This window comes from Silurus meridionalis, chromosome 6 (assembly GCF_014805685.1).
Source record: "Silurus meridionalis isolate SWU-2019-XX chromosome 6, ASM1480568v1, whole genome shotgun sequence".
NCBI lineage: Eukaryota > Metazoa > Chordata > Actinopteri > Siluriformes > Siluridae > Silurus > Silurus meridionalis.
Genome location: NC_060889.1, coordinates 15,163,122 through 15,182,765, shown reverse-complemented (window position 1 = coordinate 15,182,765; position 19,644 = coordinate 15,163,122). Strand labels below are relative to the sequence as shown.

Here is a 19,644-nt window from a genome sequence, read left to right as displayed (position 1 = left end):
AAACCTAGGGGACTTTTTAGTCCATTTTCTTCGTAAATAATTGCACCAGGAACTCATTTACGCATCACTGCCTCATCAGATGATCAGAAGACGCACGTAAAACAGAAAGAAACAAGTGATATTATGAAGCTAGTTAGTGAACTATGTTGCTTACAAATTGCTTTGTTCTGTGTGCTTTTTTTTTCCCTAAATACTTTTAATGGTGTCATTAATCCTTTTTAATGATTTTTTTTGCAGTTAAATATAGTTTTCAGGGAGATTTATAGTGGAGACTTGGGGGAAGCAGAACAATTACATTGTTCAAGGTATTGTTCAATTGTCCTCATTTGCTCTTATAATAACCACTCTTCTGGGAAGACGTGCCACTAGATTTTGGAGTGTGCTTTTGAAGATTTGTGCTCATTCACTCACAGGGGCATTAGTAAAGTCAGGTAATGATGTAAGGTGAGGAGGCCTGGAGTGCAGTCAGCATTCCAATTCATCTCAAAAGGTGTTTATTAGGTCAGATACTAAGATCAAGATCTTCCACTCTAACCCATGTAAACCATATCTTTATGGAGTTTGCTTTGTACACAGGGGCATTGTCATGCTGGAACAGGTTTGGGTCACCTAGTTCAAATAAAGGGAAAATTAAATACTACCAGATCCAGAGACAAATGTTTGCCTCCAACTTTGTGGTTAAAAAAAAAAAAACCCAACAAAAAACATGGCTAGAATGTTGGGTGTCCCAATACTTTGGGACAAAGTTCTGGGTTTGAGTATAACATTAGTGCAACACACTCGCATCCACAGCCTACACACTGCACACTATTTCTAAGCTGAGCAAAATACACTATATAAATCTTCACGCATTAAAACATGGTGATGTTGCCTGATTTTTTTAAACCACTGTAAACCGTTTCCACATATCTAACTCATACATTCATACATACAGCTTTCGTGCTCACACAAATTTTCCTTGCGTTATCTGCATTCACACAACTGCATCAACACCAGTGCTACAAACCTTATTCCAGGCCATTCTAACACTGTGCATGCTCGACTAGCTAAGGTAACAGCGTTATATCTGGACCACACTAGAGGTCGAGTCTCCTGACATGTGTCCTGATTTTTTTTTTTCATTATCCTCTCAGAACTTCCTGTCGTGTGGGGTGTGGAAAATGACTGTCCAATCTTTTTACAGTCTGGCTGTTATATTTATAAAAAAAAAAAAAAAAAAAAAAAAAATAGACAAACGGACAATATTTATGACTCAACAGCTGCCGAGTTATTGGTATTGTGCAAAAATGCAGTGTTGACCCAAATCAATACAGAAGCAAAAAAAAATTTTGATCTTAGCTCACACTGAAATATTTCTGCAAAATCCAGGAGTTGCGAAAGTCAGGGCTCTTGTGACAAAATGTGAGCATAATCTGAAGCTTGCGGTTTATTGTTCTAGACAATGAAGCTCAAAAAAAACTTTACTTACATATGCAGTGTAATACATTTGGCAATACGTTTGCTTTTGTTATACAGACGAGAATCACAAAAGTCAATAGCAGACTTTTATACTGACAAATTGCTACACAACACTGGACTCTGAACATAATTGACATTACACTTAAATGCGGTGTACAGATGTGCATGGGCAAGTGTTTATCAATAAAAACACCATTTCCCTTAAAGTATTAGGATGCTTGAGTATGACCCCCCACATGTGGGACTTCTCCAAAATATTGTCACAAAGTTGGAGGAACATGACTCAACCAAGTCTATAGTGTATCTCCTTTTGCAAAAACGAAGGGGGCTAGAGCAAACCTGTTCCATCGTCGAAATGCACCTGTGCATAAAGTGTGCACTATGAAGACATGCCAAGATTAGTTTAAATGCATTCAAGAGCCCTGACCTCAACCTCATTGAAAACCTGTGGGATAAATTGGAACACCACCAGGCCGTTCTGTCCAACGTTGGTGCCTGACCTCACTAATGTGGTGGAATCAACAAATCCACACAGACAAATTCCCAAAATCTAAAGGGTCTTCCAAGAAGGTTTGGAAAGGGAGGTTTAAAATGCTCTTCTGGCTGCAATGGTCATGCATTCACATTCTTTTGGTCATAGTGTGTACACCTCGTACTGGTCAGAAACTGATCTATATTATCAATCTGCAAAATCCCAAGCTTCGTATAAGATTGAGCACATATCAAATGCAATTAATTGCTGTGAGGGAGAATATCGGTGGAACATTTGAACACAATATAATATATCCACTACATATAAAGCTCACTGACATAAACTCATTAAAAGAAAAAAAATTTGCATTTCCTAGTGCCATTATCAAACACAAGCTCCCATAACCACAGCACATGAAATGAAAGTGATTCAAGCGTCCATAAGGCTTAAGCATCCCAGGAAATGCTGTGTGCACAAGAACAGTCACATGTGGCCATCGATACATTCATGATATTGTTGCGAAGGAAGCATGGGTGATTTTTATGCTCTGAAGCACGTGCATGACTTGTTTAGCACTAAAACACTCGCCATAAAGCCTTTCCTTCAGCTTTTCACTGTGTACTACTGGCTATAAAGCAGATGGGAGCAAACACTTTTTTCACAGCACAGTATGAGTATGCGGCCTTTTACTGGTAGTGGACAAGACAGTTACTATGGTGATGAGTGATGAAGCCACAGAGGTCAGGAGGGTCATCTACTTACAGAGAGACAGAGAAAGGGCTGTTTATGCTGGAGACAGAGGAGAGCATAGCCAGAAAGAAAAAGTGAAACAAAGAGAAGCAAATAAAAAATATTTGTACAAAGAAGAGAATTTTGTCAGTCGTGCAGTGTTCAAGCGGTCAAAGGGCAACTGTAACACAAGAACCACATATTACATTATATTCATGAAGCTCTAAACTCAATTTATTAATTCCGACTTTAATCCCTTATCTCTCGATTATCCTAGTGATTTACAGTGGTGCAAGCGAAGCTAAAATCATTTAATCTCTTTCATTCCAAGAACACCATTCACCCTTCAACCTTGTATTATTATAAACAGTCAGAGACATGAGACCAGAGGGAATGTGCTTTTAGATTTAGTGTTTATAAGTTGGACATTAAGGTAACTGATTAACCCCTGCTACAACAGATTCCTGGTTATACACAGTAGCGTGCTGTACTCTATATACACTGTAACTTTAACATGCTCTCTAGAAAGTGTGGACATTCCCTTTTCGTATTCAGATCTGAGTTTTTTTGCATCCTTTAGAGCAGAGGTCAGCAATTGTATCCGCAAAAGCCTGCTGTGGCAACGGATTTTCATTTCATCCAAATAGAAGCCACACCAAGAACAACTGGTTCAAGGTGCTGAGTCAGGATGGATAAAAACCAACAACCAAATCTTATGCATCCCTAAGAGCCTCAAAGCCACAAACTGAAATATTTCAACAAATAAATAAACCAGACATCTGATTGATTAAAAGTTCACAAGCAAGTCTATTTCCATGATTAAACTAAGCAAGAGGCTAATCATTTTCAGCTTGTGGTTTTCATGGCATCATAATTATCTGTAAAAACCTCTATGAAGATGTAAGAAAATAGTCATTTACAGAGTGGAAATTTCCATACATCAGACACATCAGATACATCAGATACATCTGCTTTATATCATAACTAAAAAACACATTTTAACTATGCACATCCTGAACATAGATTGTCCAGCTGGCAGTTTGGTCATCTCTGAGATGCTGCTAGAGAAATGTTTTTTTTTTCCTCAAAATTATACAATATAAACTACAAGCAATTAATAACTATTATATAAACTCACTATACACTTGCATGATTTGCACAGTCACGTCATAATGAAATATTTTCAGCCAATCTTGTGGCAACAGCACAATGCATAAAACATGCATATACAGTTGGGCACTTTGGTTAATGTTTATATTGAACACTAGAATGGGATTAATGTGATCTCGGTTGCTTTTCCCATGGCGTGGTTGTTGCAGCTATAGTATATGGTGGACTGGTTTAACTGTTTTCGAAGCTGCTGGGAAAAAAAGAAAAAGCATTCAGGGTGCAGAATGAGAGCTTTCAGATTAGAATGTCTAGACTGGTGTGACCTGACATGAAGGTTATGGTGAAGTCAAATAATCGCTCTTTACAGCCGAGGTGATCAGAAAAGTAGCTCAGCATGTGCTGAGTCCTCAAGCCTTAAGGTAAATATGCTAGAACACACTGTTGTCAGCCCAAGAACAGGAATCTAGAAATTACAGTGAGCACAGACTCTTTTGGAAATTGGAATAATTGCCAAATTGTCTAATTATTTTTTCAATTTTATTTGCAGTGAGCCTGTGTAATTAAGAAAATGCTCCAAATATTTATTATATTAAATAGAGTTACATTAACCAGGTTATCCTTTCTTATAGTGTATTTATACTGTTTATCACAACTGTATTAAATATTTTTTTTACATTACAAAAAGTGTAACGCAGGGATGAGGAATCTCAGACCACTGCTGAGTCTAACATCTGATAGACCTCGACTAATTCCCGTGGCCTTCCAGGGCTAATATTCATGTTAGAAGACAGAAAACACAAACATGTGCAGAGATTCGCTCCTCCACTGCCTGAGCATAAAACAACTAGTTTAACTTTCAAAAGGTCACTGTGCACCTAGGTGTGACATGTAAACATATCGATTAAGTTACACATTTTGCTTTAATGGCATACTGATGTATCCCAGGAGCACAGAAAGTTCTACACTAAAGAATTAGAGTGTAGTGTTTTGCTTTTCGGGTTGTGCACCGTGTTGTATTTAGAATACTTTAAATAAATAAGAAAGGCGGCAAATCAGATGGGGCAAAGATGGGAGAACTGGGGAGCTGAACGAAGGATTTGGCTGTGGGGAAAACGGGGTTAAGTGGACAGATTAGTGTGTTTGGAGAAGCAAGCCAACCGAATCTCCTGTAGCCTCCAGCCAACCTTCAGTGGTGAGCGAGCCAGATGCACACTACACCCACAATACAGAGTGCCCACAACCTTTAAGCATGAGGAATGGAGAACGGTTATACTTATGAGCGTGTGTATATAAAAACAACAGTAAACAGTACCAGGGCTGCAAAGACATAGCACTATAGTCCTGCAAATGGTTTAAAAACATATATTTTATGGTGAGCTAAATGCTAGAGAACAGGTTTAGACATGGGTACAGGATTTTTGATGTCTGTAAATGTAATCTGATGAGGTGATGAGATGAGATGAGGTGATGACACTTCCACCTCTGGTGCCCTGCACTGCGAATGTGTCAATTGATACGAGTTTTAAAAAAATTGGATCTGCACTGGTTGCTTTGGTAGGGGTTGGTGATAAAAAACAACTCCCCTGCACACAAAGGAAAAATGATTGTACAGTACAAACACCCATGCAGGCTTGCCACGTTAGTTTAACTACAGACGTGCCAACATGGCAAATGAAAGAAATGCTAGCGTATGTTGGTTGCCATATGTTTTTATTTAAAAAAAAAAAACAGCCAGGCTACATACAGTATGTGTCTGTTACATAATAAAAGGCAGACCCATATGATGTCCAGCTTCACATTTTTTACAACCAAACATACCACAGCCTCGCTTTCGTTGTCTCTACTGGCTCACAAGACCAAGGAATTTGAATTCCAAGCTCGAAATACATAATGTAGGCAGGAGGCAAAACAAAGTGTGCCTTTATCTCTTTACAGAAACCATAAAAAATATGGCTAAACTATAACTTCTGGTAAATCCGTAACAGTTTCTGCCAATTTCTGTATAATCCAACCTGAACTGTAGGTTTATTGAATGAATGTCACAAAGCTGTTTATAGAGGGTGACCCAACATGTGATTTAAATATTGTGAACAAAAACAATCATTGTACACTTTATATAAAGTAAAATCTAAGAAACTGTGCATTCTTTAAAAACCCTGACTGGCTGAAAAAAAAAAACCAGTGCCAATTAGAACCAATAAGCATCTATTTTTGTACCAACTTTGTGCTTTTATTTATTGTTGTTTTACCTAAGGGTGTTCTATTTTCTATTTTATAAGACGATGCAGATATTAGAGCTTTAAATAACACCCAGCACCTGATACGGATATCTTCACTGTGATTAACCCGACCCCCTGAACACTTCTGTAGCCATGTTTTGAAAAAAAATTTTGGTATGACGCTGCTATTAAGACGTGTGTGTGTATGTATATGTGTGTGTGTGTGTGTGTGTGTGTGTGTGTGTGTGTGTGTGTGTGTGTATTTAACAAGCGAGATCAAACAGATTTAAAAAAAAAAAGAAAAAAAACAAGAACAAACAAGTGCATGGCTCTTAACTAAAGTCTGGCTATAATTCACGACACTTATTTATTAATATACATAATATTAGCGTTTCTATAGTAAAAGCTCATTCACGTAGACTTAGTGAACGGCAATCATAATCAAAGTCAATAGACATATTTCAACAGATTTCAGAACAATGTGTTTTTATGTAATGGCAAACAATAGAGTTTGTTGAAACAGTGAAGCTTTCTGTAGGGAGATGTTTATGTATATGGAATGAGTTTGCAGTGTCCGTGATTTGAAACATTGAGTAAATTTACTGTATGGGAAAGTGTTTAGGACAGGGCAAATGTAGATTTACAGTGTCTAACAAGATATAACAAGCTGCATTTTTGTCTTGCACTTCAAGAGAAAAAAAAAAACAGAAGCTGGTGATGGAACGACTGGAACAACTAGTTGCAATAGTGTAAGCGATAAAAAGCCCTGAGCTTGTCTCGTAGACGTTTCTACAATACTATATGCAACTGTGCATGGTTAATTTACTTTTTCAAAGTTGCAAATGTGAGTACAAAATAAAGAAATAATTTTTTTTTACAAATTACAAAAAGAGTTGTATTATTGTAAACCAGCTGACGCAGAAACAGCCCAAACCACCACTATGCTCCGGATTATTTTTCCCAGAACAACGAGCCCCGGCGTGTTTTATTCCGCACACCACTTATTCCCCAGTGACAGTTTTCCCAGCCCATCCTGATTAAAAATAACAGCTGGCCAGGACAATGCTCAGTCTGCCAACACTAAAACCTCATCGCCTCCCAGGACACATTAAATGTCCTCACAGAAAAATTGAAGAGTTCCTTAGTCAATAACATTAAATAAATAAATACATAAATAAAGTAAGAAAAAGGGTGTGTGTGTGTGTGTGTGTGTGTGTGTGTGTGTGTGTGTGTGTGTGTGTGTGGGAGGGAGGGGTGAACAGGCATAGGGTTCAGCTTTATGTTTTCACATCCCGGGGTGCAGAGCGAGGGGCGTGTCTGAGTGCGTCACACATCGGAATGACGTCACGACATACACACAAAAAAAAAAAAAAAAAAGGAAAAGAGGAATACCTATGCGGTAAGAGCAGGAAAAGCCAAACACGAAGGACATCCCTACAGTGTGTCCAAACTGGAATAATGCATGGTGTAAAGGAGTGCAGCTGTTTAGTGAGCCGTGATTGTAAGCAGGTTTTGGACTGAGCCTTGTACAATAGAGGAGCTCAGATAGAGAGATGAAGGAGTCCAAACTAAAGAGGTGGCTCAGTTACTCATCAAACTGTACACGTACACCTTCGCCCACGACTCAACTGCCTCTAGAGTCAGTCTGCTGCTGCAGCACATCAGGGGTCTTTAATATTATTGAACAAAAAAACACAAAAACAGAAAGATTCATGTCGGAAAGCCAAAGGCTTACTAAAGCAACCCGCGCAATCTTTCTCTCTCTCTCTAAAACACAGGAAACACACCAAGGCCCCTTGTTTTTTTTTCTTCGTCTTCTAAAAGCTGAGATCGGAAGTGATCTACATGACTCTCACGCTGCATGCAGCATCCGATTAGTTGGATTTTTGCAACAGCTTTCGTGGAAATGCATAACTAAACAAACATCATCAACACTGACACTGAGATCCTGTTTGCAAACTGCGTACATTGCACTGAAGTGTGTGTGTGTGTGTGTGTGTGTGATTTTATCATTAGACTCAGTTTAAACAAAGCACAACTCGATCCCATGCAACAATGCATTCTTAATTAAAGCGTGTATATAAAAGGCTGTGGCTGAGCACTTGGTGCTCTTTGCTTGTTGAGATGATCATTGCTTGGTGGATTCAGGAAATCAGCCCACACTTTTTTTTTGTGGGTGTTGTGAACGCGGTGGTCTCTAACCCCACCCTAGTGATCGAGCTGAACAGGTCAGTAGACTAGAAGGTGAGGATGAAGTGCTTGATGGGGTGTGCAGAGATCACGACCACACGCCGAGTCCGTCTTCTCCTGCGACTGCTGCATAATCCTTCATTTCACTCTTTCACCTCTCTGTCACTCCCTGGTCGAGAGTCGTGACATTTAAAAGAAAAAACACACTAAACTTGTTCTAACCCTAATCCCTGATCTCTGATCTCTGATCGACGGCACTCAACCTGAAACTAAAAAAACTAAATAAAACACTCTTACCTGGTCCCCGCCTTGTCGCCCATCTCCAAAGGCCTGTTTCTTCAACAACAACAAAAAAAAACAAAAGATGTCTTTAAAAAGAAGAGAGAGAAACGGATTGCCACTTCGACTGTAAAGCCTTCCGCTCCACACTTCAGCCCGGGCTGTCTCCCCGATCACTGCGACTTGCTGCTCCTTTTCTTCTCGCAGGGTAGTTTCCCGCAGTCCCCGACACGGAAACCTCTGTTTGACTGCCTCTTCTGACAGCAGCCTCCCATCCGGCCTCCTTCCCCCTGACTGACAGTTCTGTCGTCCAATAAGATCGTCTCGCTGATGTGCGTCAACGCCTGGTCACGCTGTCCCCTCGCCCTGTGGGATTACCAATTAGAAAGCACCTTTAAAGAAGTGGGCGTGGCTTTGTAAAGGATCACACTGGGTACAGATAAGGAACTAGTAATTGTTGTACTATGGGCAAGAAGTTAGATTTGCTCCAACATAAATGGAATGGCTGATTGGATTTTAGAAATGAAAAGCAGTTCTCTTTCTCCCTCACCCTAGATTTGTTTCCTTGCATTTTTTGGTTTCCTTGCACGTAAATGATGCTTTGATTTAATGCTGGGAATATGGAAATACCATAAAAAAAATTAAATCCTTATTGCACGCTGTAAAGTTTTCCTTACGTGTTTTGTTTTTTACGCATATTTCTTCCAGGATTATGTAATAGACCCATAAACTTGCCTTATTGCCAGAAAATGCTATCTTCTGCCATCTAGTGAGTGGACATGGACCATGCATTTCTATTAGATTTGCAAGTCCTTTCCTAATTCCATTCATTCTGAAGGCAATTTTAACAAAAACTAAACAAATAAACCCAAAAAACTTTTGATGGTATACTAATTGGCATGCAAAATCTTTTTTTATGCATGGGTCAGGGATAGTTATACTCCATCAGGATGGGTATAATTTGGAGAAATGTGTGTATGTGGTCATAAACAGTAAGAGTAGAAACAGTGTGGCTAGATTCTCTGTAAACCTTTTTCAATGAAAGGCCTAGTGTAAAGGCATGTGATCTGAAGAACATCTGCTCCTCGTTCATGCAATTATCGAATCAGCAAACCATGTGGAAGCAATGCATTGCATAAAATCAGGCAGATACCGATCAAGAGTTTCAGTTAATGATCACATCAAACGTGAGAGTAGGGAAAATATGTGATTTCAATGACTTTGACCTGATCAAGGTGGTTCTGAATATTTTAGAAATTGCTGATCTTCTGGGATAATCATGTAAAACTGTAGAGGTTACACATGATTGTGCAAAACTAACAACAAAAATAAAGCACTTCAATAATGGCAATTCTGTATTTTTCCAGTCTTTAACTGTCTTGATGATCTTGGTGAGCATCTGCCAATTGCAGCTGCAGATTTGCTGACATCTTGTGCATTCTGAATTCCTCTATTTTCAATGTAGTTATCGTTGAATTATCATGCTGACTTCCTGACAGCATCAACCAGTTTGCACATTCTCCTCAGTCTCACTCAGCAAATAGGCATTTCCTTTAGATATTTTTCTTCTTTTCTGTGTAAACAATTGACAGTAAATGAACAGGCAAATAGATGTTCTTAATAATGATATCAGTATATATATATATATATATATATATATATATATATATATATATACACTCACAGGCCACTTTATTAAGTACACCTGTCCAACTGCTCGTTAACGTAAATTTCTAATCAGCCAATCACATGGCAGCAACTTAATGCATTTAGGCATGTAGACATGGTCAAGACAATCTGCTGCAGTTCAAACCGAGCGTCAGAATGGGGAAGAAAGGTGATTTAAGTGACTTTGAACGTGGCATGGTTGTTGGTGCCAGACGGGCTGGTCTGAGTATTTCAGAAACCGCTGATCTACTGAGATTTTCAGGCACAACCATCTCTAGGTTTACAGTCTTGCTGGGCTCTGGGGAAAGTTATAAAGCAAAGTTAAGCGTTTGAAGTAATTCATGCATTTTTATTAACCGATTAATTAATTACATTGAAAACATCCTCAAATAAATAAAACACACACACACACACACACACACACACACACACACATATATATATATATATATATATATATATATATATATATATATATATATATACAGTACAGACCAAAAGTTTGGACACACCTTCTCATTCAAAGAGTTTTCTTTATTTTCATGACTATGAAAACTGTAGAGTCACACTGAAGGCATCAAGGGCTATTTGACCAAGAAGGAGAGTGATGGGGTGCTGCGCCAGATGACCTGGCCTCCACAGTCACCGGACCTGAACCCAATCGAGATGGTTTAGTGGTGAGCTGGACCGCAGAGTGAAGGCAAAAGGGCCAACAAATGCCAAGCATCTCTCGGGGAACTCCTTCAAGACTGTTGGAAGACCATTTCAGGTGACTACCTCTTGAAGCTCATCAAGAGAATGCCAAGAGTGTGCAAAGCAGTAATCAAAGCAAAAGGTGGCTACTTTGAAGAACCTAGAATATGACATTTTTCAGTTGTTTCACACTTTTTTGTTATGTATATAATTCCATATATAATTCCACATGTGTTCATTCATAGTTTTGATGCCTTAAGTGTGAATCTACAATTTTCATAGTCATGAAAATAAAGAAAACTCTTTGAATGAGAAGGTGTGTCCAAACTTTTGGTCTGTACTGTGTGTATGTATATATATATATATATATATATATATATATATATATATATATATATATATATATATATATGTGTGTGTGTGTGTTTTATTTATTTGAGGATGTTTTCAATGTAATTAATTAATCGGTTAATAAAAATGCATGAATTACTTCAAACGCTTAACTTTGCTTTGTAACTTTCCCCAGAGCCCAGCAAGACCATTACATGGTTTGAATACCACTGACACAGGCCTTGTGTAAAATGTGAACAGTCTTCTACAGAAGCAGGCAAAGACCAAAAAAATAGGTTAAAGTGTCATGAAACTAGGATACTGTTTTTGTGGAACAAGAAAAGGATCCAGTGGGATGTCCTGGATTGTTTTGTGAGGATTCTCTCGAATTAGTTTAATGTGGAATCAGGGAGATATTATGCTGAAATTATCAATGGTGGATTGCATGCTGGTGTGCAATTAAGTAATGTTGCAATCAATCTGCCTGAATCCTTACAAGGTGTGTAGTTGCTTTTTTAATTATAAAGAACTTTTCTCCAGACAGCAACTACACCAACATTATTACTTGACTTATAGTGACACATATTTTGATGAGAGTTCTCATTGTTCGAATATCAATATCAATGCACCCAAAGGTAGCAGGGTTGCAGGCAGAGCTTTATAACAGGCCACTCAAGAACTTCCACTTCAACACATGAAAACCTTCATATCTTCATGCTGGGACAGATTTGGGCCTCCGAGTTCAAGTGAAAGAAAAATTTAATGTTACTGCCCACAAAGACATCCTGTACAAAAAACCTCCAATTTTGTGGTCAGCTTGTGGAAGAACCACTTATGGATGGAAAAGTCAGGCATCTCAAAACTTTTGTCCATATACTGTATTTAATGTTGTAAATATAACCAAACTCTAATGATGTTCTAGTAGATATTAGTTGTTTTAATTATAGTTTGTATAATTATTTGAAACAAATTTGAAATTATTTTGATGTAAAATAGAATTCCCACTGATGCTTTCCTTGGGTTTAAAATAGTGATTAAAAAAGCTCTATCTCCTGAAAAACATTTAACATGAGCAGAGAAACAGCAGTAACCAAAATAAAGAGTAAGTGAGACTAAACAGAATCTAATTGGTCTTTATAACAGACCTCAGTGGCCTAATGAAAATAGACGCTTCTACATCAGCAAGGCCATGAACCCCTGACATCAGACACACTATTAGTTAAATATGCCGACAAAGGCTTAGTTCCCTCCTACTGAGTGTGATTATAGTGTTTAAAGGACCCTTGCTGGTGTGAGTGATCAAGGGCTAGATTTCTTTCGAGCGAATGAAATTTCGTAATTCCATTATTTTAAATAAACAATGAGATTATTGGCTGAAATAAATTCATATATTGATGTAATGCTTTTAATATGTGCAGTTATGATGTTTGTTTTTATATAAAAGAGAGTCTTGTTTAGCAGTTTCTGCAGTAATGATTACTTAAACGTATAACCAAAGAAAGCACAGGTTTGTCCAAGATCAGCATTTATTACCTAAATAAATTGGTGTCAAAGCTCCAATTATAAATTAATATACATAACACAAAACAAAACAAAGATGTTAAACCATTAAACAGTATATACAAATATTTAATAATTTAATTAATTAAATATTTTTTATATATGAAATGACAAAAAGTCATAATGTGTTTCTTTCATATTGGTGCTATGGCTATGGTGTAAAAAGAAAAATCTGATACAGACAATTAACACAACAAAAAAATTGTCCAGAAAGTCCAGGAAGATATTAGGCTGTAATGTCCACACACACACACACACACACACACACACACACACACACACACACACACACACACATACAGGCATGTATTTATGAACACAGGAAACTGTATCTATTCTGTTCTCATTTACAGGAACTTTATTATTCTCCCAAACATTTTTCAGAAACTTCTTGTTCATACTGCACTGGAAGGTTTTACAGCATCTATGTCATTAATACATAGTTGGTTTAATCGGTAATACAAAATTTATATTAGTTTTAATTATTGACCTCTGACTTCATGTCAAAACTTTGGTTGTTTATGCAAATAAGCATGCATGTCTGGTAATTTTATGTCTGTTCAGGCTCTTGGTCATAAATATGGTCCAGATTTTTACACAATGTTCCCAACAAAACAACAAAAACATGAAGCCATGAAAAAAGTATAAAAATCCTGTTCTTGTTTTAAAAATAAATTATTATAAAAAGAAATTGTACAGGGCTGGTGCTACGTGACATTAAACAGAAAAGATGCTAATGTAGTAAATATTGCTAGTCAGTGTTAGCAAAAACTATCTCAGCATGTTCTTTCAAATTAAATGGAGTTCATGCTTTCCAGGAAGCCAAGGAGTCACATGATTTTATACGTATTTCTTGCTTCCTCCTAAATTCTGAAACATTTTACTGTTGAGCCAGTGGTGCTCAGGTTTTAGTCTAAGATTTAAGCCCTCAGACTTTGTATAGCTATAACATGGCAAGGTCACAAGGGTTTTTTAATAGTTTTTTTTTACACTGCTAAATTTAATAAACTTTTATTTATTATTTATTTTCATCATCATCATCATCTTCTTCTTCTTCTTCTTCTTCTTCTTCTTCTTCTTCTTCTTGAGTGGATGATTGGACAACTGAAATGATTGAATGCAAAACTGAGCCCACTTGATTATATATTTCGTACAGTCATTGATTAGATGATAGAAAATGAGACTTTCAAGATAAGCAGTAAAAGGTTAGCAACTCCAGTACAAGTATAAATACCCCAAAATAGTATTTAAGTATAGTAACAAAGTACAGATGTTTAAATATTTTCCAACTGTTATAATCATGAATACTCTTGCTTTTATTGCACTTTGAATGTTCATTGTAGTTCCCTTGATTAAAAGTATTCTAGGTTGCACTGAGTTTTAAAGCTTACATGGTCTTTTATAAAATACATCTGAACAGCTTGCGCTATGCTAGCAAATCAAACCCAGTAAGGTTGAGGTTTCTTCTTCTTCTTCTTCTTCTTCTTCTTCTTTCGGCTGCTCCCATTAGGGGTCGCCACAGCGGATCATTTGTCTCCATACAACCCTGTCCTCCTACCTCCAGCTCCACCTCCTGTCTTTTATTCAATGCCACTGTCTCTAATCCATACAACATTGCAGGTCTCACCACAGTCCTATAAACTTTCCCTTTCATTCTTGCAGATACCCTTCTATCACAAATCACTCCTGTCACTCTTCTCCACCCACTCCACCCTGCCTGCACTCTTTTCTTCACTTCTCTAACACACTCCCCATTACTTTGCACTGTTGACCCCAGTTACCTGAACTCCTCCACCTTCTCCACCTCTTCTCCCTGTAACCGCACCACTCCACTGCCCTTCCTCTCATTTACGCACATGTACTCTGTCTTACTCCTACTGACTTTCATTCCCCTTCTCTCCAGCGCATATCTCCACCTCTCCAGGCTCTTCTCAACCTGCTCACTACTCTCAACACAAATCACAATATCATCCGCAAACATCATTGTCCAGGGAGACTCCTGTCTGACCTCGTCCGTCAACCTGTCCATCACTAATGCAAACAGGAAAGGACTCAGGGCCGATCCTTGATGCAGTCCAACCTTCAGCCTGAACCAGTCTGTCTTTCCTACTGCACACTTCACTGCTGTCACACTGTCCTCATACATGTCCTGCACCACCCTCACATACTTCTCTGACACACCTGACTTCCTCATGCAATACCACAACTCCTCTCTTGCCCCTTTGTCATACTCTAAATCCACAAATACACAACGCAATTCCTTCTGTCCTTCTCTATACTTCTCCATCAACAGTCTTAAAGCAAATAAGGCATCTGTGGTGCTCTTCCTCGGCATGAAACCATACTGTTGCTCACAGATGGTCACCTCTTCTCTCAGCCTGGCTTCCACTACTCTTTCCCATAACTTTGTGGTGTCACTGATCAACTTAATTCCCCTGTAGTTACTGCAGGTCTGCACATCTTCCTTATGCTTAAAGATTGGTACCAGCAAACTCCTTCTTCATTCCTCAGGCATCCTCTCACCTTCCAGAATCTTGTTAAACAATCTGATTAAAAACTCCATTGCCATCTTTCCTAAACATCTCCACGCTTCTACCGGTATGTCATCTGGTCCAACCGACTTTCCACTCTTTATCCTCTTAATCGCTGCTCTCACTTCCTCCTTACTAATCCTATCCACATCTTGCTTCACCATCTCCACATCATCTAACCTTCCCTCTCTCTGATTTTCCTCATTCATCAGATGCTCAAAATACTCCCTCCACCTTCTCAACACACTCTCCTCACCAGTCAACACATTTCCATCTCCATCCTTTATTGCTCTAACTTGCAGCAAATCCTTCCCAGCTCGGTCCCTCTGCCTGGCCAATCGGTATAAATCCTTTTCTCCTTCCTTAGTGTCCAACTTCTCATACAGCTCCTCATATGCCTTTTCCTTAGCTTTTCCCACATCCCTCTTTACCTGCTGCCACGTCTCCTTGTACTCCTGCCTACTTTTCTCATCACTCCGTCGATCCCAATTCTGTTTTGCCAACCTCTTTCTCCTTATGCTCTCCTGCACTTCCTTATTCCACCACCACGTCTCTTTGTCTACCTTTCTATTTCCAGATGTCACACCAAGTACTTTTCTAGCTGCCTCCCTCATTATGCCTGCAGTAGTTACCCAATCATCCAACACCTCTTCACCACCACCGAGCCCCTGTCTGACCTCTTCCCTAAACCTCACACTACACTCTTCCTCCTTCAACTTCCAACATCTTATTCTTCTTTCAGTCCTCACTCTCCTCCTCTTCTTCTTCACCTCCAGAACTATCCTTCAGCTCCAGAACCACCAGTCCACCATCCGATGCTGTTTAGCTACACTGTCCCCCACCAACACCTTACAGTTTCCAATCTCCTTCAGGTTGCATCTCCTGCATAGAACATAGTTCACCTGTGTGCACCTTCCTCCACTCTTATAGGTCACCCTATGATCTTCCTTCTTCTTAAAATACGTACTCACCACTGCCATTTCCATCCTTTTAGCAAAATCCACCACCGTCTGCCCTTCCACATTCCTCTCCTTAAGGCCATACCTACCCATCACCTCCTCATCACCTCTGTTCCCTTCACCAACATGCCCATTAAAGTCTGCCCCATTCACCAATCTTTCATTCCTAGGTACACCATCTACCACTTCATCTAATTCACTCCAGAATTTTTCCTTCTCCTCCATCTCACAGCCGACTTGTGGAGCATAGGCACTGATGACATTTATCATCATCCCTTCAACTTCCAGCTTCACGTTCATTACCCTATCAGAAACTTTCTTCACCTCCACTACACTTTTACTGTACTCCTTCTTCAGGATCACCCCTACACCATTTCTCTTTCCATCCACACCATAATAGAACAGTTTACACCCACCTCCAATGTTCCTGTCCTTACTCCCTTCCCACTTGGTCTTCTGAACACACAACATATCTACCTTTCTCCTCTCAATCATATCAGCTATCTCTCTCCCTTTACCAGTCATAGTACCAACACTTAAAGTACCACCCCGAACCTCCACTCTCCTACACTTTTCCTTTTCCTGCTGTCTCTGTAGACGTCTTCCTCCTCTCCTTTTCCTCCTTAGGCCAACAGTAGCCCAATTTCCACCGGTACCCTTTCGGCTAACGATACCTGTGAAGGTCGTTGTTAACCCGGGCCTCAAACGATCCGGTATGAAATTGTTATTTGTGATCCGCATATTCAATTTGACACGTTTTACGCTGGATGCCCTTCCTAACGCAAGGTTTCAAAGACAATAATAAAAAAAAAATCTTAGCTGATTGTAAAGAATCACTGTGAGTATGAGAATATCTGTGATGCTATGTAAGTGAAAAAAAAAATCTATTGTAGCTCCTTATTCATCAGTTATGTCAAAACTATATAGCTTTCCTAGTTGTTATACTGTAGTTAGTGCATAATATGCTTTATGATTACAAAGTGTTTAATGGTTTTAATGCAAGACAAGGCACCCATGTAAGGCAAAGCAACAGATCGCCAGAACTTTCACATACCTAGTCATACAGTAATGTTCTTTCTGTAGTCTAGGAGCATTTTACACTAATATGTTTTATTTGTATCTCAAAGCCACTTAATGCGGAAAAAACCCTGATTGCCTCAGTCGACTGAAACAAAGACATTGCTAGTGATTGCTTCATTAGTTTGAGGGGTGAAAGTTAAATGCTTCACTCTTGATCGTTGTGAAGGCTGGCTGCCTAATGAACTCCCTTAGTGATAATAAAGCCAAATGAGAAACTCAATTACAGATCCCAGTTCTATGTTCTGTGAGATGAATCTGGATAAAAATAACCAAGCATCAAAAGATGAGTGATAAAATATTGATATACAGTATATACATTATGTAAGGTCAAGGTTTTTATTTGTCAATGCCACCATATGTGCAGACATACAGATGAATTGTAATACCGTTTCTCTTCACTCTCATCAAGTGAGACATTGTCATTGTCAATGCAATATAGAAAGGTGTTATAGGCAGTAAGTGCAATAACAGCAGTCAGTGCAATATAGAACCAATTTTGTATAAGGTAACAGTAGTTATTCCTAAACTTTGGAATAGTCTTTCTGACAGTGTTCACATATCACATATCATAACCTTATGCTCCAGTACATCTTGACAAATCAACTTGTGCTTGTTGATATTATGAACAGCAGCTACACTAATTCCTCTCCACTGCTTCTCTTTCTCTATCCCGAGACATCCTGAGGTTGCGGCAGCTCCAGTTACGTCCCACCTCATGAAGATTATGGACCTTAAAAGAAGTAGAGGCAGAGCCCACAAACATCCTGAACCATCTAAAGATGTACCAGTGCCATTTAGATGTCACTTCATGTGTAGTTTGGACATTAAACCTCTTTGAGTGTTTAAAGGCTCTGGCATGGAGAAGCTGGTGTTGGATTTATAATGATCTCAAATGTTGAGCTATTTTATGAGTGCAAGTCAAGTCAAGTCAAGAAGCTTTTTATTGTCATTTCAACTATATATAGCTGACGCAGTACGCAGTGAAATGAAACAACGTTCCTACAGAACCCTGATGATACATACAACAACAATCACAGAACAGAAAACACAGGGCTAAGGACTAGTAAGTGTCCTCGCCACATAAAGTGCATGTGTGCAACCTGGTGCAAACAGTCAAAGACAACACAAGACAGTGCAAAGACAACACAAGACACTGCAAGACAATACACAAAACACAAAATAGCTCTGCCGGTATACCTGTTGTAAAGAGACAATGTGAACAGTAGCAAAAATGTAAACAAAATGTTGTGCAAAAGAGCAAATAGCAGCAATCCAGAAAAGATGTGCAAAAACGGCATGTAAACAGTTTATGGTAATGAAGTGATGTGAGTGGTACTGAAGTGGGTACGAGTGTGTGTTGAGTCCAGGTTGTACAGAGCAGTCACACACTGTGTGTGTGTGTGTGTGTGTGTGTGTGTGTGTGTGTGTGTGTGTGTGTGTGTGAGAGAGTTCAGTTCAGTTCAGCTCTGTGTTGAGAAGCCTGATGGCTTAAGGGGAAGAAACTGTTGTACAGTCTGAATGTGACGGCCCAAATGCTTCGGAAATGCTTCCCTGATGGCAGGAGGGTGAAGAGTGTGTGTGAGGGGTGTGTGGGGTCATCCACAATGCTGTTGGCTTTGCGGATGCAGCGTGTGGTGTAAATGTCAATGATGGAGGGGAGAGAGACTCCGATGATCTTCTCAGCTGTCCTTACTATCCTCTGTAGGGTCTTGCGATCCGAGACGGTGCAGTTCCCAAACCAGGCAGTGATGCAGCTGCTCAAGATGATCTCAATGGTCCCTCTGTAGAACATGGTCAGGATGGGGAGGAGATGGGCTTTCCTCAGCCTTCTCAGGAAGTAGGAAGTAGATGGAGCTGGTGTTGAGTGACCAGGTGAGGTTATCCGCCAAGTGAACACCAAGGAATTTGGTGCTCTTGACGATCTCCACGGAGGATCCATCGATGTTCAGTTTAGAATGGTCACTCTGTGCTCTCCTGAAGTCAACAACCATCTCTTTAGTTTTGTCAGCGTTTAGAGACAGGTTGTTGGCTCCATACCAGGCTGTTTAATGAGTTGCTCAGTAGCTCCTGGTTCTATAATGTCAACTGACTGTAGAAGACTGTAGAAATGACATTCCTCACAATCTTACATTCCAGAGCCCATGTTAGTTCTCACTTTTGTAATGTTTTAAGATTTATAATCACACTCTGGATATCACACAAATGAAGATGGGTTCCCCCTTTCTGAGTCTGGTTCCTCACAATATTTCTTCCTCATAACATCTTTGAGAGTTTTTCCTTGTCCAAGTCGCCCCAGGCTGGGGATAAATATCAGGGATAAATACACATAATTCACTTAAATTCTTAAATGCTGTAAAGCTGCTTTG

The 19,644-nt window shown here is 39.2% G+C and overlaps 1 protein-coding gene across 1 annotated transcript in view; it reads right to left on the bottom strand.

The window, feature by feature from the left end:
• The window catches only part of arrb2b (arrestin, beta 2b), a 48,017-nt gene extending 38,885 nt beyond the window's left edge, over positions 1 to 9,132 (bottom strand). Inside the window, exon 1 of the mRNA XM_046850937.1 lies at positions 8,476 to 9,132. Within this exon, the coding sequence (XP_046706893.1) occupies positions 8,476 to 8,498 (23 nt within the window). The 5' untranslated portion in view covers positions 8,499 to 9,132. The remainder of the gene's footprint in view (positions 1 to 8,475) is intronic.
• Between the last annotated feature and the right edge of the window lie 10,512 nt (positions 9,133 to 19,644).